At 47.9% G+C, this 22,233-nt stretch overlaps 1 protein-coding gene across 5 annotated transcripts in view; it reads right to left on the bottom strand.

Annotated features, from left to right (window-relative positions):
• The window catches only part of GRIA3 (glutamate ionotropic receptor AMPA type subunit 3), a 274,208-nt gene extending 254,382 nt beyond the window's left edge, over positions 1-19,826 (bottom strand). For all 5 annotated transcript variants that reach the window (XR_004230616.1, XM_031944843.1, XM_003774737.3 and 2 more), the window contains exons 1-2: positions 19,432-19,826; positions 17,722-17,880 (exon numbers count right to left, since the gene is read on the bottom strand). Coding sequence is in view for 4 of the 5 variants with exons in the window: in XM_031944843.1 (XP_031800703.1) it covers positions 17,722-17,880; positions 19,432-19,534 (262 nt within the window). In the remaining variant the exon portion in view is untranslated. The remainder of the gene's footprint in view (positions 1-17,721; positions 17,881-19,431) is intronic.
• Positions 19,827-22,233: the final 2,407 nt, after the last annotated feature.

Here is a 22,233-nt window from a genome sequence, read left to right as displayed (position 1 = left end):
ATTTTCTGTTCCACGGTTCTTCTGAGAACATTTTCTGTTCTATGGTCTCCTATTACATTCTGAATTCTAAGACCCCTCCCAGCTCTGACATTCCAAGTTCTAAAGTCCTTCCCAGCTCTAAGATTCTCTGTTCCAAGCTCTCTTCAAGCTCTGACTTTCTCTGTTGTATGTTTCTTTCCAGCTTCTATGTCCTAAGAATCTTCCCAATCTGACCTTCTTCATTCTAAGGTATTTTTCTGCTGACATTTCTGTATTCTAACACCGCCCCCCTTCCTAGCCCCATCCCTAAACTTCTGTATTCTAAGGGCCTTCTACCTCTGTTCTCAGGCCCTTCTTAGTTCTTATATTCTAAGTCTTAAAGGGCCTTCCCTGTCCTTCTTATATTTTAAGCGTCCTTCCAGCTTTAACCTTCCATGTTCTAAGGTCTCTTCGAGTCCCAACATTTTCCCTTTTATGGTCTCATCCCACTCTTAAATTCTCTGTTCTAAGGTCTCTCTCAGCTCTGGCTTTCTTTGTTCTATGGATCCTTCCAATCTGACCTTTCCATATTCTAATGTCCCTTCTAGCCCTAACCTTCCACCTCCTAAAGTTCTTCTCAACTCTGACATGCTCTATACTATGGCCCCTTCTAGCTCAGACATTCTATACTCTAAGGTCTTTTCTAGTTATGAACGTCCCTGTTCTAAGATTTCTTCCAGATCTTACATTGTCTGTTCTGAAGCTACTCCCAAGTCTGGCAATTCCATATTCTAAGGTGTTTTTTTTAGCTCTAATATCCTATATTCTAAAGTTCCTCCCAGTTCTGACATTCTAAGTTCTAAGAACCTTCCCATCTCACATATTCTGTTCTAAGTTCCCTCCTAGTTTTTATCTTCCATGTACTAAAGATCTTCCCAGCTCTAATCTTCCAGGTTCTAAGGTCTGTTCCAGTTCTGACATTATCTCTTCTAATTTCCCTCCCAGCTCTAATATTCAATGTTCTAATGACCCTCCCAGAAATTCTGTTTTCTTAGCTCCGACATTCTCTGTTCTACATCTCTTCCTGCTTTAACATTCTCTATTCTTTCTTCTACCTCATGTACCATATTCTAAGTTCTGACTTTCTCTATTCCGTGGTCCCTCTCCACTATGTAATTCTGTGTTTTAAAGATCCTCTCAGCTCTGAAATTCTCTTATCTAAGGGCCTGCCCCAGCTCAGATATATGTTTTAAATTCTTCCCAAGCTGTCATTTTCCATGTCTTGTAAGTCCAGCTCTAACTTTCTATTTTCTAAGCTCTTTTCCAGTTCTATGGCCCTTCCCAGCTTAGACCTTTTATGTTCTAAGTCCCACTCTTATCTTCTATGTTCTAAAGTCTCTTTTGGATTTGACAGTTCTATATTTTCCAGCATCCCCTTCCCAGCAGAGCCATGATCCTCCATGATATAAGGCAGGGCCCTCCTATCTCCTTCCAGCTTTGACATTCTTTGTTCTAAGATGCCTTTTAGTACTGACGTTCTCTATTGTTTGGTCCCTCCCAGCTCTGACACATTCTGTGTTCTAATGGTGCCTCTTAGTTTTGACATTTTGTTCTGTGACCCCTCCCAGTTCTGATGTTCTATGCCCTAAGTGCCCTTCCAGCTCTGACTTCCTCTATTCTATGGTCCTTCACCTTTGATGTCCTATAGACTCTCCCAGTCTGACCCACTATGTTCTAAGATCCCTCTCTGCTCTGACATTTTTGCATTCTAATGTACCCCCTTCCTAGCCTCAGACCTGATCTTCCATGTTATATGGCCCCTCCCAGCTCTGACTTTCAATATTCTAAGCTTCCTTCCAGCTCTGATACTCTCTTCTAAGTTTCTTTCAACTCTGACTTCTCTATTTAGCTCTCCTAACTCTGATATCCTGTGTTCTAAAGTCTCTCTCGTTATGAGCTTCTATGTTCTAAATTCTCTTCTAGTTATTGCATTCTCTATTCAAAAGATCCCTTCTAGCTCTGCTATTGTGTGTCCTAAATTCCCTTTCAGATCTGAAATCCCATGTTCTAAGATCCCTCCCAGCTCTGACACTGTCTATGTCTTCACTCTGATATTCTGTGCTCTAGGGACCCTTCCAGTCTATTTTCTATGATTTTCCAAACTAAGACCTTTTACATCCTGAATGGCCCTCCCAGTCTAATGTTCTAGTTCTAAGGTATCTTCCTGCCTTGATGTTTTTGTATTTCTAACACACACCCTTCCTAGCCCCAGCCCTAATCTTCCATGTTCTAAGCTCTCTTCCAGTTCTGACATTCTCTATTCTGTAGTTTCTCCTAGCTCTGATAGTCAATGTTCTAAGGTTCTTCTCAGACTTGACATTCTATGTTCTAAGGGTCCTCCCATCTCTGTCCTTTTAAAACTCATCCTAGTCCTAACTTTTTCTATTTTACGAATTCATACCCTAACTATGAAAAGAAGACTTTTAGGCTCAGTGTAGACCTGAGCACATCTAGAAGGAGCCAAGATAATTAGCTTGGACTAGGCCTAATCTAACCACAGACTTTTTTTCATTGATGACATTCTGATCTGGAGATGATGCTCAAGTTGACAGGACACACACACACACACATACACACACACACACACACACACACACGGAAAGTGTGCTCTGTTTCTGTTGGCAAAAATGATCCTGTTGCCTTCTTAATAAGCAGCTGATTTTGGTTTAAGTGGCAACAGAGCTGTCCTTAGACACTGCCTGGCTTGCAGAAGCTGAAAATGTAAAGTACAATTCTCCCCAAATGGATAAAGCTCCAGCCCCAGCCCCAGGGGACTTCAGAGAGCACTTGGCTTGCCTTTTTTGAGTGTACTTATCACGCATCATGGCCCTTTCCACTTATCTCTATACATGTCACATACCCCATGGTGATCAGAGGGCTAAGACCTCTCAGAACAGCCTCCTCTGGGGCCAAGCAGGGTGTTCCTTCACCTAGTAGGTGCCTAATAAATACCTGTTGTATTTGAAGGATGCTAAAAAATTATTAAAGAAAATGGAGGGATTGTAAGGAGGCTTCCTTCCTGGAGAACTTGAAGAAGAGAAGAAATCTCTCAAATATTCACCTACCTGCAAGTGGGGAACGGACCAAATAAATATCAGCTCTTTCATGGCTCTCAAATAGCAGAACTCTAGCACTTCTCTTGGGCAAAAACCTCTGGATCCCTCATTTCATCATGGTATATTCAATAAACTGTCAGACTTGGAGGTAGGAAGACCTGGATTCAAATTTATATCTATTTGTGTAACCCTTAGGCAAGCCACTTCCCCTCTCTGGGCCTCAGTTTCCTCATTTGTAAAGTGAAAGTGTTGTATTAGGTTCCCTAATATCTCTAGATTCATGATCCTGTTCTTTAATTTTCTGGGCCTCAGTTTCCCCATCTGCAAATTGGAGGGAGTTGGACTAGCCAAACTCTGAAGTCCTTTTCAGTTCTATATCTGTGATCCTCTGGGTGAATTTGGCTAAATCTCTTTACTTTTCTGGGCCTCAGTTTCCCCATCTGTAAATTGAAGGGAGTTGGATTAGCCGAACTCTGAAGTTCTTTTCAGTTCTGTATCTGTGATCCTATGGGTGACTTTGGCTAAGTCTCTTTACCTCCCTGGGCCTCGGTTTCCCCATCTGTAAATTGGAAGGAATTAGACTAGCACTCTGAAGGCCCTAAAGATACATGATATTAAAGTAGATATGAAATACTCTGAACCAGGATGGTGCAAAGCCTAAGTAGAATAGATGTGTACCATGGTGGGATTTTTTTTTAGCCATAATAAGAAGGGCTACTGTCTCCAGGTGTTTTCTGCCTACTTGCCCGTGTCTAATATTTTTTTCCACAGCTAGGTGACTTAGCTGATGATTTGTTTATGGCCCTTCTTTTATCCAATACAGTTACTAACTAACAGAGGCTGTGGAAGGCCCACAAAAAATGATCATCTCTTGATATGAGCTATAGTATGTTTAGGCTGGAGTCCCCTCCTAAAAAGCAGGCTGCCTAGCAGAGAAAGTAGCTTAAGAATAAATATGTCCTAGGAGAGAGGACATAGGGACTTTAATTCACACTCTTATTTAGATGACTAATAGCAGGAATTCCCCCCCCCCCCCTTAGGGCAGGTTTTGACAGAGGGTTTTAGAGGATTGTACTAGGGAGGGTATGGGGACACTGAAATGTAGTTAGTGGAGGCCAACATCACAATTTTGTCCCAGACCAGCCCTGACTGGGAGGACCAGCTAAGTCTGGGCTAAGGTGCCGATCAAAGGGTTCCCAAACAGTGTGTCTAATTCGCTTTGCCCTCTCCCTGTCATTGTCCCTTTCTCTTTCTTTTCTTTTAAGGTCCCTGATGACTTTAGCATCTGTTAGTAGTGTCCCTACAGACCATTGCTAGGTGACTTAGCTGATGATTTGTTTATGGCCCTGAGTCAGGCCCTTCTTTTGTCCAATACAGTTACTTACTAACAGAGGCTGCGGAAGGCCCACAAAAAACGATTATCTCTTGATATGACCTATCGTATGTTTAGGCTGGAGTCCACTCCTAAAAAGCAGACTGTCTAGCAGAGAAATACATGGCATTATAGATGTAGTGCGCTAGAAGGACCTCAGAGGTCGATTAATCCAATCCCCTTCATTTTACAGATGAGGAAACTGAGTCCCAGAAAGGGAAAGTGGCTTGTCCAAGGATATACTGCTAGTAGGTAATTCTCAGATGTGTGAATGAAAGTAAATTATACATATGTACTAAGATCGAGGATTCTATCCTTTTGGAATAAATCAACATCCTGTCATATCCTTATTACTGTTTTTTTTAATTTATTATCATAAGCTTAGACTGAGAGGATTTCATCCACCTGAGATATACACTAAGATTTTCTGTATGAAAATTCAGGTTTTACAGTCTACTGGTTGTATAATTTGATCCCTAATCCTTTTGCTATTCTAAGAAACTTCAGCCAATAGAAGCCCCATTGATGAGCTAGGATAGGATGAGGCTCTTACCACTGGTGTAGCTAGCATAGAGGAAAACCCTAGTTTGGAGAAAGAAATCATATTTTTTCAATGTTTAAAGCAGGGATGGGGCGGCGGCGGCTTGTGTATAAGGCCCCCCAAATCATTTGCTAAGGGAACCACAGGCGAGGTTGAGCTGAAAGCTAGGCACAACAACCTCCCACTGTTTGAGTTCTCTAAGTTGATAACTTTGTATGGCCCATGGATGATATTATAAATATCCAAATGGCCCGTGGCAGAAGAAAGGTTCCCCAACTCTGTTTTAAAGGATGCTGGGATAGAACTTCTATGTTATCACTGAATAGCAAACACTGGCTAATGTTCAAAGGTGTGAAGAACAAATGCAGCTTTGTGCATCATTACTCTTGAGTCTCCAATTCACTTTCCAAAACTAAGTGTTGATATATTTATTTAACTAAGGACCTTGATTCTAGTCCATCAGTAGTCACACGTTTTTAAAAATGTGCATGTTACATATTTTTTCATTTTACATCAGAGAGGCAGCCAGTGTTAGGAAACCCTTATATGGGCTAATATCTGAGTAAAACATTAGATTTTACTTCAATGAGCTACAACTGGCATCAAAAACAGAGTAGTAAACAGAACGCAGTGTGTCACAGTGAAAAGAGTGTTGAATCTGGAATCAGAAGACCTACATTTAAATCCTGTCTCTGAAGCTTATTACCTCTGCAACCTTGGAAAAATCACTTCAGTTCTTTGGACCTCAGTTTCCTTTTGTGTAAAATTAGAGGACTGGGCTAGCTGGCCTCTGCAGTCCCTTTGAGCTCAATGCCCTGAGATCCTGTGACCTGTTCTGGCCAACTGTAGATGTCAATTGGTTTTTCATCTTTGACTGTAACAGACAGACTTACCAGCATAGACACTTCCACACTTACCCCTCTCTGCTCTCTTTCTTTATCAGGCCTACTGATGGCAGCTTGGCAGCTGGCAGGAGAGCTGCAGGAAGCAGGGCCTGAGTTTCCATGAGCAATCCACCAAGTGGATAATTCAGTAATGGAGAATAAATGAGAGGAGACAGTAAATGAATGAAACTTCCACAAAAGGACAGTGGAAGGTATGTCTAATGTTGGGGATAATCTATCACCATTGCAAATGAGCCAAAGGCCTCACTCTTCCCCAAAGGGCCTAATTTCATGGAGGTCAATAGTAGGAGGCAACTACGATCAGACATTAAATTAGCGGGAACGGTTCATGTTCCCAGAGGACACCTAAGTATACATCTTATAATTTGTGAGACAGCAGAGCCCATATTCAGATTCCCTCCCTCTACTTCTTTGAGCCTCACTCTACACATTAATTGCCCCAGGGCCTTACTACAGCCCACCCTGATGTTCCCTCCCTGAATGGCACCTCATGCTCTCAGTCTTTCCATCACAAAACTTACCTGTCCCAATTCCTGTGCCCTTGGGGTCCTGCTAGGTGACAGAAGTTCATCTCTGAAACTAATCCATGCTCAAGTATTCATTACAGATAGTGGTTCCCTTCTTTTAGATAACATATATGCAGTTTAACAATGGCCTTCGGTGCCTTTACCCAAAGAAAGGAAATTCTGTCTATGGTAAGGAAGAGACTGAGGGTGGGACAGAGCAAGGGGTACCTCTAGGCAGCCCCTAACTATATCATGTAAACAGTTGCTTCCTCCTGCCCCTGGACCTGGATCTAAGTGTGTAAAGCAGAAGGTCAGAGGTTACAGGATCTCAGATGTCAGAGTTGGAAAGGACATTCTTAAGAGATCATGTCATTCAGCCTCCAGCTCTTACAAATGGGAAATGTGAGGTCCATAGAGGGAAAGTGAATTCTAAGGAGCCATCACTGAATCATAGACTTGAAACTAAAAGGGACCTCTGAGGCTAATCCCCTCATCCTAGCCATTAGGGCATAGAGGTCCAGGAAAGTGAAGGAACAAGGTCATATGTCCAGTCTTGGCATTAGACCTTGAAGGGACCTCAGAGGTCCAGTCTAGCACCTTCATTTTACAGCTAAGAAAATTGAGACTTAAAGCACCAAAATCACTTGCTTAAGGTCACACAGGTAGTGAGTAGATCAGGGATTTTCTCCCAGGTCCTGTGCCTCAGAATTTGCCATTTTTCCCATGGTGCCCCACTACCTTCCAAGGGATGGGTACCCTACTCCTCTGACTAGGAGTCCAGCATCCTTGTCATTCATTATATCTTGGTGATCTCTCCTAGGCCTCTTGGACCTTGTGTGTAGAATAAGAATGTTGACTTTCAGCTCTGCTGGGAAGGAAATCAGGCAGTTGATGTACAAATGGTACATTTTGGGATGGAACAGAGATAGGCAACTTGGGAGTCTGAGGAGTTGGGGAGGTCAGGGAGGGTAGGTCCCTAAGAATGGCCAGAGTGCAAAGCAGAGAAGGAGCTGTCAAGAGGTCTCAGTGAACCCCTTTCCTTCTTCATGTCCTTAACTCTATACCACACTCCTGCATGTACCACACTAAATTGCCAGCTCTCTCACCAGGCTTGTAATTTAAGAGGGGGTGGGGGGGAAAACATATGTTCCCTTCTTGTCTTTGCTAAGCGAGCCTCCTGCAGACACAGCAGAAATGGTAGGTACGCAGTCCTGCTGAGAGACGCGTTCCTTATTACAGCATTTGTTGGGAATTTGCGAGTGAGCTCCTGGGGCCAGAATGGGCTGGATTCTCCTCCTGCTGGATGCCATGGGCACCTTCCTCTGAAGGCAGCTGGGCAGGCTGGCAGGGGGTGTCGAGCTGGATAGGAATTGGGCTGGGAGAATTTTTATACTTCACGATCAAAATCCCCCTGACTCTAGACTAGCGGAATTGATGGATTTGGGCTGGCCGAGTTCCTTTTTCTTCCCCTATTGCCCTGCCTTCAAAAGAAGTCAACATTTCTAAAAGGCCATGGCCCGTGGGGAATAAAACAGGGAGATGTGAAAAAAAGCCAGGAACACCCAAAGGCTGCTGAGATGGGAAGAACAGACTTTAGACCATTGGGTAAATCTCTTCTTTTGTCTGGGCCTCAGTTTTCCTCGGTGTAAATTGAAGAGTTATCATAAAAGGTCTCTGAGGTATCTTTGAGTTTCTATATCTATGATTCTAATGACCTATGTGGCCTTGAAAAATCATTTAACCTCTCTGGACCTCAGTTTCTTCATCTGTAAAATAGGGAAAAGGTTGCATTAGGTAGTCTCTGAGGTCCCTTCTCACTTACTATCCTGTGAGATTATGATAATGATCCTATGTGCCCACCTTTCATTAGCTTCCACCAGACAACATAGGCGGTCCCTGGGAAAATCTGATGCTCTGGACTATACTTTAAGCTGCCTGAGTTCCCCAAGTACAGATTAAACCAAGAACCCTCTCTTAAAACAATGACTCGATTGCGCAAAATCAAACTTGCAGTTGAACTGCAGGTACAGGAAGACAGTAACTTCTACCGACAGTCCTAGAGAGGGCACCAAGCACTGAGACTGCCTGAAGACAGGAGAGAGAATCAGGAAGAGCTAGAACACCTAATCTGGAATTGCTAAACTGGCTCTTCTGCAAGATTTGACAGTAGAGAGAGCTAGAGAGGCACATGAAGTCTATTTCTGACAAAGCATTACAATTAGGGGGAGTCTGGTTACCTGCTTATCTTTCCCCGATGCCACTATTTGCATTCCCCAATGGTGAATGTGTCCCTGGAGAAATCTGGTGCACCAGACTGTGCTTGAAGCTGCCTGAGTTCTCAAAGTACAGAGAAAACCAAAAAATCCCCTCTTAAACAATGACTCTATTGTACAAAATCAGCCTACAGTCACGTTCTGGATGGCATCTTCTAAGGCTTCTAAATCTTAGTCTTTCCCTATTCTCACAGTTGTTCCTATTTAAGAGGTCCTGAATACTCTCGGTCAGAAACAATAAAACCCTTTCTCTCCTTCTCTGTTGTGTCTCCATCCCTACCGCTCCCACCTCTCAACCTCATGTGACCTGTCCTGTTAGTACTCTCTGACCCCAGAAATACCTCTTTGTTTCCGTGCCTTCACCCTAGAAAGACTTCTTTTCTGGTTTCTAGGGTTGAATTTGAAGCCGTACCTGCAGAGCTCCAGATACTGCATTTGTTGCCCAGTTCTCCTAATGTCCCAAACTATCCATGAAGTTCCATGTCCAGGATGACGTGTCGGTTGTCCTCTGCCCCATGTGGTATAATAAGCACAATACCATCATTAATGATGATGATAATTGGCCTTTAGATAGTGCTTTATGTTTTACAAGGTGTTCTCCATATATTTGACCTATGGTACTCCCCCATGGACGGACAGACTGACGTCTGTGTTCAGGGCCAGCCTTGCACTTAGAGAGTAGGAAGACTTGAGTCACCAATAGTAACTGTATTTGAAATTCCACTATTAGAGATTCATACCTTTAGTTTTCCAAAAATCCCTATACTATCTACCTCCCAGGATCAGATAGATAGATCCAGAGCCAGAGGGGCAGCTGTGTCCTTAGAGGGCAAGGACCGTTTCTCATCTAAATGGTGTTTCTCCCTCAATATTAGCACAGGACTCTGCTCACAGTGGGTGCTAAAAATTAAGGAATGGTAACTTTAAGAGCTTCTTGGTATAATAAAATACAGAGAGGCCAAGTGCTATAGTGTTTGACACATGCTGATGTAGGCAAGGCACTTGTCAAGTCATGCTGCTGATACAAATTATGTGACCCTGGCAAGTCTCTTTCCTTCTCAGTGGCTCAGGTACCTTTTGAAGCTTAGAAAAGGGCAGAGAATCGACTCATCTGCATTGGGAGAGGGAATTTCCTCACTGAGAGGTCCTTATATCAAAGAAATCACAGGGCTGGTCCTAAAATTAAAAAAAAAATACAAAAGCTCTTGGGGATGTGTTCTTGTGAGAGGGGTGTCTATGAATTCTGTCAGACATAAATACTGTGTGATCAAAGAATGCTAGATTCTGAAGTAGAAAGTTCTGGATCAGAGTCCTAGCTTAGCCACTTCTCCATTGTTCTACATTAGGCAAGTAACTTCATTTTCTTTTCTGTAAAATGGGGATAATGATACTCCTTCCACCTGTCTCACCATATTACTGTTAGAAAATTGCTTCATAAATCTTAGAAGTAGTGTTAAAAATATGAGTCAGTGATTGTTATTGGGAAGATAGCAAGGTATAGGGCATAGAAGGCCAAGGGCATGGAGGATAGCCATATGGCAGCCAATAGGAAGAAGCTAGACTGGGAGCCAAAATGCCTGAACTCCAGGCTTGGCTCTAAGCTGAGTGACCTTTGACAGATCCTTCAGTTCCTCTGAAGTTTCAGCTTCTTTGGGTGTACAGTGACAAAAGTTGTCCTATCTTTGTCCCAGGGTCCGTAGCAGAAGAGCTCCTTGGAGGTCATCTCGCCCAAATCCCTCATTGTCTGGAGATCGAATGAACTGTGTATTTGGGGAAAATGCTTTCTAAATAACATATCCCTCAATAAATAGGAGCTTAGAAAAAAATTACCAACTCAGGTGGTAAGAGTTTGGGCCTTGAGGGAATTTTGGGGGGACCTTGGTTTGGGAGGCATTGTAAGGGCAGATAGGAAAGCTCTGGATCGTGGAGGGTTGGTGAGCAAAAAAAGGCCTCCACTGGGCATGACCTTGGGGGCTCTGACTAGCAAGGTATCGTGGGGCAGGAGGGGAGGGGAAGTGTGAACAAAGTCACTTTCATGACTGTCACCTATTGGCCAAGACTCAGTGTTGCAATGGAAAGAGATGCCTTAGTTTCCATTCTCTCTCATCTCGCCTATTGAATCATTGGACAAATTTTGTCATCTCTATCCTCACAGGTCTCTCGAATCCCAATTTTTCTCTCTTCTCACACATCTACCACCTTAGTCTAGACCTTCATCACCTCTCCCCAAGATTATTACGGCCATCTCCTAATTTAGTTTTGTCTCATCTCTTCATATTGTAGTCTATCCTCCACACTGCTGACAGAGTGATTTTCCCATCATTCCCCTAGTCAGTAAATCCCAATGGCCACCCATTCCCTTAGAAGCAACTATAAACTGTCTCTTTGGCTTTTATAGCCCTTTACAACTGTTCCCCCAACCTACCTTTCCAGTCTCATTGTATACTGCTCCTTCTCCTGAACTCTTCACTCCAGCCAAGCTGGCCTTCTCCATGTCTTTCATACAGGTCCCTCCATCTTCAGGTTCTGGACCTTTACACCGACTAGTCCTCATGTCTGAAATGTACTCTCCCCTCACCTCAGTCTCTTCAAATCCTTTTGTTTCCTTTAAGATTGCAGCTCCTGTACCACCTTCTGCAGGAAACCTTTTCTTACCCTTATAACTCTTACTCCCTAACTGCCTTGGGTTGAAGTACTTTCTATTTAATCTATTTTTAATTTATTCTGTGTCCATACTTCTTTATATATGTAGTATGCCTATGTACAACAGTACTGTTGATACATACATACACATATATATATGTACTGTTGTTAGAAAGTCAATTTCTTATAAGAAGGGATTATTTCATTCATTGCATTTGTATCCCCAGGGCTCTAGAACAATGTCCAACACATAGTAGGCACTCAATAAATTCTTGTCGATTGTTTAATTGGCACTTTGCTTCATTCACTTGGGAAGGCTGTTTCTAATTCATGGAGCTGACTAATGACAGCACACTCCCGGGGAAGGCCATGCTAAAACCTAAGATGTGGACATCATCTCTCTTAAGAAACTTTCCTTTTTTAGATCCGGGGTCTAACCAATTGAATCAGAAAGCCTCTGTTGATCTTGGTCCAAGAATCCACCCTCCACTCCAGTCCTTCCTTCTCTGATGTCACATTGTGGTATACATGAGACCTTGTATTTCGGAAGCCAGCATCAATGAAGCACAAATCGGGCAGGCCTCCCCAAGCTGGAAAGGCTCTGAGGGAGAACCAGGCCCAGTCTAATGCCTCAGAGCATTGACCACTAGGTGATGCTTTTGATTTGGTTTTCCCCCCAGCTGTGGCAGCTGGTATTCTAGAGCACAGAAGGGCCAAAGCTTCATGGTAACGAGCACACACACCACTTTAATCACGGGGTCCTTGAAGCAACAAAGGCTAAAAGTCCACAGGGTAAAAGCCAAACCTCCCTAGTTTTGTTCGTTTCTAAGCCAGCTCTGGCCAAGCTCATGGATGCTCTTCTGACCTCCAGACAAAGCGGAAGGTGTTTTACCGTAAGGGCCTTCAGAATAAATTGGGTCCGTCTGCAGTCCCTGGGCTAGAGAGTTGGAAGGGAAAGCCATTTGGGGAAGTTTGGTGAGGGGCATCAGACTGCCAACTAAAATCCTGCTCCTCCCCTCTTAGGAAGTCCAGGCTGTCTTTTAATCCTTCAAACAACTACATAAAAATGACAAATTTCTTCTTCATAAGGGAAGACTAATAAGAAAACCTCTGCAGATTCATTTATTTTTCAATTTGTTAAAATGAAACCAGCCAATAATCTCTGCCTACCCATAACAATGGAATTAAAAATGATCAAAATTTTACAAAATCTAATAAAAAAAAAAAAACAGGGACAGTCCCCACCTTGATCACTCTATTTTCCTCAAAAGAAAACAGCAGGATGCCGAGAACAGCCCTCTTTGGGATGGGGAAGGAATAGCAGAAGGCAAGGCAGAAAAGGTAGACCCTATCAGGAAATCACATAGACACAGGAAATCTTTTGTGTGTGTATGTATTTCTGCTATTTGTGCGCGCTCTCTCTCTCTCTCTCTGTATACACACACACACACACACACATCGATCTGTACCAAAATAACAACAATAGAGGATTTTGTGAGGACATGACTTCAGTCTCTGGCTGGCCCTACTATGGGCATCGATGGCCTAAGCCAGTTGGACAAAGAAAACTCACATTTCCGATGAACCAACTGTCTTAACAGTGAGTGGCTACAAAAAATACCCTATGGCAGCAAGGTGTGTGTGTGTGTGTGTGTTTATGTGAGAGAGAGAGAGAGAGAGAGAGGGAGGGAGGGAGGGGGAGAGAGAGAGAGAGAGAGAGAGAGAGAGAGAGAGAGAGAGAGAGAGATGCTACAGGGATGAAACAAAACATAGCCAGGCCAGCTGATATTGAACAATCAGGTCTGGACCAGAGTCCTTTTAGACAATGTGAGATTCTAAAGATGGGCGGGAGTGGGGTGTGGCTAGGTCAGCAGGCGTTCTTGGAGAAGATTCTCATCTAGTTCCCAAAGCTTCAGTGGAAAACTTTAAAGGGGGAAAAAAAAAAAAAAGAAATGGGGATAGGAGTGAAGAGAGAATTGGGAAAATCTCTCCTTCCCGGGATGGACTTAAAGAGTTAAGTGGATCCGGCAATTAGAAGAATTCGCTAATTAGGCTGGGACTCGGTGGGGTGGCGGAGAAGGAAAGCTTTCGGCTAAGTCCTCTGGCTGGGGAAGATTCTCGGGGGGGGGGGGGGGGGGGGGGGGGGGGGGGGGGGGGCGGCAGCGAGGCGTATCTGAAGCGCTTCGGAAAAACGAAGCGGAGAAAACCGTTCAGCGACCAGGGCGCAGTTCGCAAGCCGAAGGCGTCCTGCCTGTGTCTGAACGAGATCCGGAACCCTGAGTCCTGCCCTGAGGGGCCGCCCCTCCCCCTGCCCCGCCGAGCCCGAGCGCGGCTGCTCAGCGCCTTCCCCTTCCAGCCCGTGCTCCGCGAGCACGATTCCGGCCCCAGGAGCCTGGAAGGTTCCCTCCGCCCGTCTCCCTGCCTCTTGCAAACAGCGCGTTGTCCCGAGCACATTTGTTGGCTGGAAAGGTGTGCAACAGCAATTTTTGCAATGACAGTGCGGAGAGGGGATATGAGATCTGTGTGCTAATGAGCTGACACTGCAGAGGCTGAAGCCGGCAGCGGGAGTGCGCTAGGAGAGCACACGGCACGGCGGCGAGAGAGGCGGGAGGGGGCCTTCCAGGGAGAAGGCGACGGCAGCCAGGCGGCCGAGGGACCCCGGCCCCGCCGAGCTTCCAGGAGGCAGCGACCCGGAGCTCCCGTGGCACTGTGTGCGAGTCTGGGGAGCTCTCCAGATGCTGAGTGTGTGTGCGTGTGCGTGTGTGTGTGTGTGCGCGCGCGTGTGTGTGTGAGTGTGTGTGTGTGCGCGCGCGCCCAAGTCCCGGTGCCCAGATATTAGGCACAGATAATCCCTCTGACCACTGGATGGGGGCTAGAAAGCGTAAAGCGCAGGAACAAACCCCAGCTACTCTACGAAACCTTCCCGGTGCGGTGCAAGAATTCCACGAGCTAAAACTTCGATTTGCCTCCTTCGGAACCTTCAGAAAGGGACTGGCCGTGAAGTCAGAGGCCTCTCTTTGGCCTCCGTGTCCCTGGGGGGGAAGGGGGGAAAAGTCCTACAAAAAACATTTCTCACTATCAAAAGGTTGTCTAGAAACACCGATTATCTCGAGGAAATTTTCAGGGGTAAGGCATTAAGAGGGGAGGAAGGGCCCTTTCTTTAGGCAGATCTTAGCTAGTGTGTATTTATCTAGGATAGGAAAGAACTAAAAGAAGCAGAGGATCCTAGAGCTAGAGCTAGAAGACACCTCTGAGGCGATTTAGTCCAATCCCCTCATTTTACAGACGAAGAAACTGAGGCCCAAGAAGGGGAAGGTCACTCAGCTCCTAAGTAGCCACTATAGGATTTCACTCAAGGACCTGTGACCAAACGTGACAGATTTTCCATTGTGTCACCCTGGGAAATGAAACCAAGTCAAATGTTGGAGGAGTCTGAGCCTAGAATGCCAGAAGAGCCAATTAGGAAAAATGTCTCTTGGGCCAGCCCAGCCCAAACTGATGGGGAGGAATGGGGAAGGCGATGGATCCTGTCATCCTCATTTGTAATAAGAAGGTTAGATTAGATGATCCTTTCTTTCTTCATCAGCTCCTGAGCCTCTGAGCTTATGACTTTTGGCCCCATCTGGGGAGCTCTGGGCCCTGGCCACGGACTTCCTGCACTAGCTCAGCTTCAATAGGAGGCTTCCAGGAACTCTTTTTATTAGTAATGGCAGCCATTTGGGAAGTCAATGAAGGCACTAGTAGTTATTCCTGGCACTACCTACCAGGTTCAAGCCCTGAAGAGAGGTTTCATGACAACATTTCTGATGATTTCGGCTTGTAAGAGCAAGGCAGATTCTCAGAGAGGGGTATTAGAGAGCAAAGAGCAGCTCTTCTAGCATCCTAAAATTATCGGCTGTTCTATTCTCAGGTGGTTTTAGCAATGCGGATTTAGATCTGGAAGAGATTTTGGAGGTCATCTAGTCCTACCATCTCATTTTACAGAGGAGGAAACTGAGGCCCAGAGAGGTAAGCTGACTTGTCCAAGGTCACACAGCTAGCACAGGAAAGTGCAGGGATATGAAATCGGGTCTTCCTACCCCAAGTCCAACAACCTTTCTACTGCACCATCCTCCCTCCAATCTGAGCCGTGCTTTGGCCAGCTAAGCTTCCATGGGCAAGCCCACTCAGCAGCTATCCTAAGCCATCTTGAAGAGGTGGCCTGTATTCCCAGACTGTGACATTCAAAGATGTATGCTTAGGGGACTGACTGGGAGAATGACAGCTTTCCGAGTCCTCTGTCTGTCACTGCACCATCTCTGAGTGGGCAAAGGACAGCTGGATCTGTTCCTCACAAGAACTGCTTTCTAAAGTCCTGCATTGGTATAGCTACATGGATCGGATCACCTCCTCGCTTCCTTTCTTTGACAGCTTTGCCCACTTAGAGGCTCGGTAGCCGAAGCATCGTGGATTTGGTTCCGGGGATCCTGCTAGCTTTCTGTTAATAGGAAAAGGGATTGTCAGAGTCAACAGGGCTGACTCCCTTTTTCTTTAAAACCGAATCCAATAGGGGAGACTCCTTAATCAATTCGGCTTCCCTATGGTAACGGCAATTTCCTGATAGGCATCCGACTATGAGCTCCGTGTCAGGTATGCATTTCATTAGCTTCATTCATTATTGACTAAGAGCTGGTCACAGATTTTACATTTAACAAATGGTTTCATTTAACAATTGACACTCTTCTCTTAGTCCACATCAATGAAGAAAAAAAGTATTCTGGGCAAATGAACATTCTCTGGCCAGATGACTGGTTGGATAGCGGAATAATTGATATTTAGGAAGCTATGTTTGAGATACGGCCTCTTGAAGGGATTACAGAGAGGAAGGATTAAGAGTCAGGTGTGTGTTGTAAGTGCTGTTGAGACAGGATGAGATTAGTGGAATAAGATGCAAAGTATAGACAGGCATTTTATAACTTTCACACTTAGCCAAAATTAATCAGTTCCTATTTTTATCCCTGTCGGCAATCCCAAAGATGTCAAATACTTAATAGAGCAGAATGTTAAAATAAGGCTCTGTAGCCTCAGCTAAAATATCTTCAAAATAGGGAAAGTGGCTCGATTCTGATTTTTCGGTAACCTTCTCCATCCCGGTACTCGTCTTCAGCTCCCCACCCCACTCCCCAAATCTTTTAACCTAAGGAAAAATAGTTCGGGGGCTTCGGACCATCCATTCCACTTTGGGGGCCAGTCTTAGAGGCAGCCAGATTTGGGAAAAGGTTTATTCAACTGCATGCACAGCTCGATCCTCGCCCTCAGAACCCGAATTGCAAAAACAAAAACAAAAACAAACAAACAAACAAAAAAAACCCCATCTCCCACCCTCAGCCAAACCGTTCTTGAGACCAAAACGCCATTGACCCTCTTCGATCTTTCCCAAACTTTTAGGGAAGTAAGCCTGCATTGAAAAGCCCTATTCATTCATACAGACTGTTGCATTCAAGGAAAACCATTCCCCAACAGGGCGCTAGAAACCCTGGTCCCCATGCTCTCCCGTCTTCAAATTTTCCCATTTAGAGAGAAACAATCCCAACACAACAGCAAAATCTGGGTTTCAGGTGCCACTTAGGGTAGATGCTGTGCCTACACAAGCTTTCTGGGCTTTGAGTTTTTCCTTTTTCTCCCCCTTTCCTCCAAATTAAGGACATAATGTTATCATTAACAATGGCGGGGGGTGGGGGGTGGAGGGGGGGAGGCGGCAGATCGGGGAAGGAATTAACAAATATTCCACAGGCCAAAGGAGCTTTCAGAATATTAAGATCTAGCTTTGGATTTTCCCTCGCCTCTCAGCTGGCTCGGCATTCATCACTTGCAATCAGTTTGTAGCCTTAACAGTTCCTATCAGGGCTGTCTCTGGTAGAAAGGTGATCTTCTAGGACAGAAGGAGGCCAGGAAACCCGGCCCGGATCTGTCCCCTCAAGGTCACTTGTTACCAGAATTCCTCCCGTTGGGTTCCTCTGAATTAGGCACTTGTCAAATTCAGCTGTTTCCCATGGCCAGGCAGGGACTAACCTAAGAGACTAAGTAATGTGCATCTCCAATTTCCTCAGTCGAGAGATTGTCTCGTTTCTTTCTAAGTCTTAGGCGATCTCCCCGAACAAATGTGCCATCTGCGCCCCCTCTCTCCCCCCCGGGAGGGGGGCAGGGAGCAGGGAAAGGAAGGAGGGGGAATGGACACTTTTGCAGTTCTCTCCCTGGCCTTAACCGGATTGTCAATCCCCGAGGGTTTAACGCCTGCTTCCGAGGGGAGAAGTGCCCCTCTCTCCCCCATCCTCCCGCCACCCTCAGAGAGGGCCCCACCAGGCCCAAGTCGGCCAGCCCAGTGCAAATGGCAGGCGTCCCGAGGGAGACCAGGCAGCGCTACTTACAAGCGTTAGTCACAGAGAAACTATTGGAAGAGTCCAAGTGATCAACGTGGTAATTCAAATGGAAGGGCTTCTCGGTGGTGTTCTGGTTGGTGTTGTATAACTGGACGGCAAAGCGGAAAGCGCTGTGCTCCTGGACGGTGTTTCTCATGAAGAGTCCACCTAGGAGCAAAGGGATCAGAGATTGGGGGGGGGGGCCTCCCTCAGGCAGCCCTGAGGGATTCTGCCCGCGGCGGGGGCGGGGGCCGCACAGACCGAGGACTCCTCGGCTTGGGGCTGGGATGGGGGGGGGGGGCTGGGCAAAGGTTCATCGATCCCTCCTCTCCCTCCGCTGGCGGTGGGGAAGGAAGCGGGGTCTCGCGGGGGCGGGGGGGGGCGATGGGAGATTTGTTCTCCCTCGCGTCCCCGAGCCGCCCCCCTCCCCCCCAGCCCCAGCTCAGCGGGCAGTAGCTTTCCCAGGCAGTCTACACCGCCGCAGCCGCAGCCGCAGCCGCAGCCACCATCGCGCCTCGCCACTTTGGGCGTTGGGGGCCCCCTCGCACCCCGCTTCCTCTCAGAGAGGGACCGCTCTCCTTGGGTCCCACTCCCAGACTGGGTCCTGGGTGCCAGACTCTGTGTCCAGGGCGACTGTGGGAACTTCAGCGCTTGTGCACACGTACCGAAGCCTAAGCCGAGGGCACTAACTCCCCGTCCCCCCTGGTGCCCGATGCCCGCCAGTCAGCCGGGAACCAGGGCCACTTTCCGATCGGCGTAACGTCTCTACCTGCTGCCTGGTCTCCTATCTATTGCCTTCGCCCCCCCCCCCCCCCCCCCCCCCGGCCCCCTCCGACAATCCACCTTGTCTCCGCCAGCAGCGCCCCCCTCTTTCCAGGCTCCGCACCCCAACATTCTCTGCTCTCTCTCTCCCTCGCCGCAATAGCATCCTGTCAATAGCCCGTCTGCCTACCCCAAACGGCTCCAGTTTTTCTCCCCCAGCTTCTCGGGTTCCCCTTTCCAATAGTCCCTGTCTGCCTCCTCTAAAGCGGGGTCCCCTCACCCCTAGGCACTCGAACCCGCTATTCCTCTCCTCTCTTTCGAAGGCGGAGGGAAAATGTCTTTTCTGCCCCCAACAGTCTCCCCCCCCCCCAACCGCCTTAAAGATGGGGCCGAATTATACCCTTCTTTCTCTCCTGCCGGAGAAACGGTTCTTCCTTCCGTTTCCCCTTTTTCTTTTCGTTTCTTTTCTTTCCTTTTTCTTCCCCCCCCCCAACCCATCCCGGCCCGGTTGCTCCCGCGCCCTGGCACTGGCTGCAGCCGGGCATCACCCTGGGATAAGTGCCAGGAGCAGGATGCCAGGGCGAAATCGGGCAGAGCGAGCCGAGCAGCCGGCAGTCCGGCTCCCCCCCCCCCCCAGAAGCAGTGCGGAGCGGCCCCTGTCTCTGCCTCTTCTGCCTGCCGCCGGGCTCCTCTTGGGCACCCCCAGCCCCGACGGCCCCAAGCTTTGCGCCCCCCTCCCCTCCGCCCAGAGCCCGGAGTTTCCCCTGCAGGTGCCAGGAGCTCAAGGCGTGCCGGGCGAGAAGGAGCCGCCGCAGCCGCAGTCCAACTCTCCAGGGCCAGGAGCTCCGGGACTCGGGGGGGGGGGGTGCCGTCGGCCTGCCTTCCCCTCCCGGTCCCGGCTCGGCTCGGGCTCGGATGCTGGCTCTGCCCTGGGCTTCGGCTCCGGATCGCGCTTACCTATACTGATGGTGTTGGGGAATCCTCCGAAAGAATGAGCCAAGAACCCCAGGACCAGGAGGCAGCTGGTCTGGAGCGCGCCTTGCCTCATTTTCTTCAGCATTGCCCTGCTTCCTTTCCTAAAAGGAAACTGGAAAATGCATGGGCGCAACTCGGACTAATCAAAAAAGGAAAAAAAGGAAAGGAAATGAAAGAAAAAGCAAAAAGCTTCTAATTGGGGAAAGGAAGAATAAAAAAAGAATTCTCAGGCTCTTCTCCACCCGCTCTCCAACTTGCTTTTCCTCTCTGCCCCGCACACACTAGTCTTCCTCTTTCTCCTCCTCCTCTTCTTATTCTCTCCTTTCCCTCTCTTGCTCTCCCTCGCTCACTGCCTCCTCTCTCTCTCTCTCTCTCTCTCCTCTACCCTCTCTTCTCCCTCCTCCCTCTTCTCCCTCCCTCCCTCCTCTCTTCTCTTCCTCCCTCCCCTCTCCTCCTCTGCCTCCCCCTCCCTTTCCTCAGTCTCCGCTGTCTCTCTTTCTCTCTGTCTCTTCACTCTCTCTCGGGTCTCTCTTTTCTGTTTCTCGCCTTTTCTCTCTACGCTGTCTTCGTCTCACTTTTCCTTCTCCTCTCTCTCCTTCTTTCCTCTCTTCTTTTTCACTGCCTCTCCTCTCTTCTCTCTCTCCTCTCGCTGTCTGCCTCTCTCTCTCTGGCTCCCTGTCTCTCTCTGTGTGTCTCTCCTCTACCCCCTCTCTATCAATCACTCCCCCCTTCTGTCTTCACACCAATCTAGAAGCGCGAATGACTAGAGCAATTCCTCTTCCCCGTCCCTAAAAAGAAGAAGAAGAATGGGTTTTTTAGCCCCGGAGACTTTCCCCAAAGATGATGGGTACGGAGGGCTAAGGGGAGCAGCAGCAGCCCGAGCCGAGGCTGCGGGCTCGCTCGCTAGCCGGCTGGCTCTGTGCTGGCTCTGTGCTGGCTGGCTGGCTGCGGGCTGGCTGGCTGCTGGCTGGGCAGGCGCCTCCGATTGGGCCGCCGCCGGCAGGGGGATATTGATCAAAGTTGAGCTGACGTGGAATTAAAGCAGCACGCGCCCCGCTCCGCTCCCTCCGCTCGTTCCCTGCAAACTGCAGCCCCGGACTGCAAAGCCCCGGCGGCGGCGGCGGCGGCGGCGGCGGCGGCGGCGGCGGAGGCGGCGGCGGCGCCCGGGCCGTTTGTCAACACGCGAGGTGCAATCAATAGCAACAAACCAGCTTTCACATGGAGCAGCCTTTCAATCTGCAACTGGCCCTTTTTAAAAGCTGCATTGGCTGTGTTCACGCGCGCCCGTGTGCGCGCGTGTCTCTCTCTCTCTCTCTCTCTCTCTCTCTCTCTCTCTCTCTCTCTCTCTCTGTGTGTCTGGGGGGGGGGGGGGGGGGGGGGGGGGGGGGGGGGGGGGGGGGGGGGGGGGGGGGGGGGGGAAGCGAGCGCAGGCTGCTCCCGAGTCGGTGGAGAGACTCTGAGAAGCAGTCAGTCCCCAGCACAATGCGCCCGAGGAGGCTGCGCATGCCTGGTCTTGGACGCTCAGTTTTTACAGCAGGAATCCGAGGCGAGTGCACCCCTCCATCCCCCCCTTCCCACCCCCCACCCCGTCAGAGCAGGTGTGTGTGTGTGTGTGTGTGTGTGTGTGTGTGTGTGTATGTGTGTGCAGGGAGTCGCTGGGAAACCTATCTCTCCTTCTCTCCCAAGTGTAGATGGGGGGGGGAGGCTTTAGTAGTGATGGACGAAGTGGGGGTGGAAGTGACAGTTTGGTGGGAAACAGGTATTGGGATGAGGGTTGAAGATGGAAAAGAGAAGGGAATTTTTAAAGGGGAAGGGAAGGAAGAAAAGGGGGGAGTTGCCACTACCTCTGTTATTTAGAAAACACAGCAGCCCTCCACCCTAACTACTGATACCCCGAGTGGCAATTAACTCTCCCCATTTAACTCTGATCTCTAAAGCCCATTCTCCCATCTTGCCCTTTTCTTCCATTGCCCCTTCAAGGATTCCAGTTTGGATGAAAGGAGGTAGCAGTCATAGTCTCTTAATGATCATTGATCCAGAGCTGAAAGAGACCTCAGAGATGATCTAGTCTGACCTCCCACTCCTAAGGGATCCCCTTCTTCAGCCTCTCCGACACAGTTGTCCTCCAGCCTCAGCTCTTCTTCTCCACCTCTCCCCCCTCAGCTCCTCACTTCCTATCACAATACTCCCTCCCACTCTCTCGCCCCCCCCCCCCAACTTCTACTTCTAAGTTCTTCGTTTCAGCTGGGGCAGCGAAAGACCCTTCCTGCCTGAGCTGGGGACTCTTTGCTGGAAAACAGATTGGTTTTGACAGGGCAGGCTAGCCAAGTCCTTGGTGGGCGGGGTGTGGAAATGACTGCTGTAAATCTTCAAGAACCTGCAAGGGATAGACTGAGGTAGGAAGAGATGCTTATTTTCAAACTTTGGTTCTCTGGACAAATAGTTCTGGACTTTCTCTCAAAGCTCCACTCATTTTGATGATGGGAGGGGCTACCTGGGGGTTCAGAGGAGAAGATCTGGGAGGCTCTGGGAATTGGCAGGAGGTAGAACTAGGCTGGAACAGAAATGGATTGGTCCTTGGGAAGTCGGGAGGCATTGGCCCTGGAGGTAGGAGACTGGCCTGCCTCTGACACTTACTATCTGTATGACCTTGGGCATATATTTGAGCCTCTCTCAATTTTCTCATCTGTAAAATCAGATTGTCGGTCCTCCAGATTTGTGATCTATTCTCTAGCAAAACTCTTTGGAGTCTTTTTGTCTTGTTCCTCCACCCACTTTGATCCT

Source organism: Sarcophilus harrisii, chromosome X (assembly GCF_902635505.1).
Source record: "Sarcophilus harrisii chromosome X, mSarHar1.11, whole genome shotgun sequence".
Lineage (NCBI taxonomy): Eukaryota > Metazoa > Chordata > Mammalia > Dasyuromorphia > Dasyuridae > Sarcophilus > Sarcophilus harrisii.
Note: the sequence above shows the minus strand (reverse complement) of the source record. Positions and strands in the feature narration are given on the sequence as shown.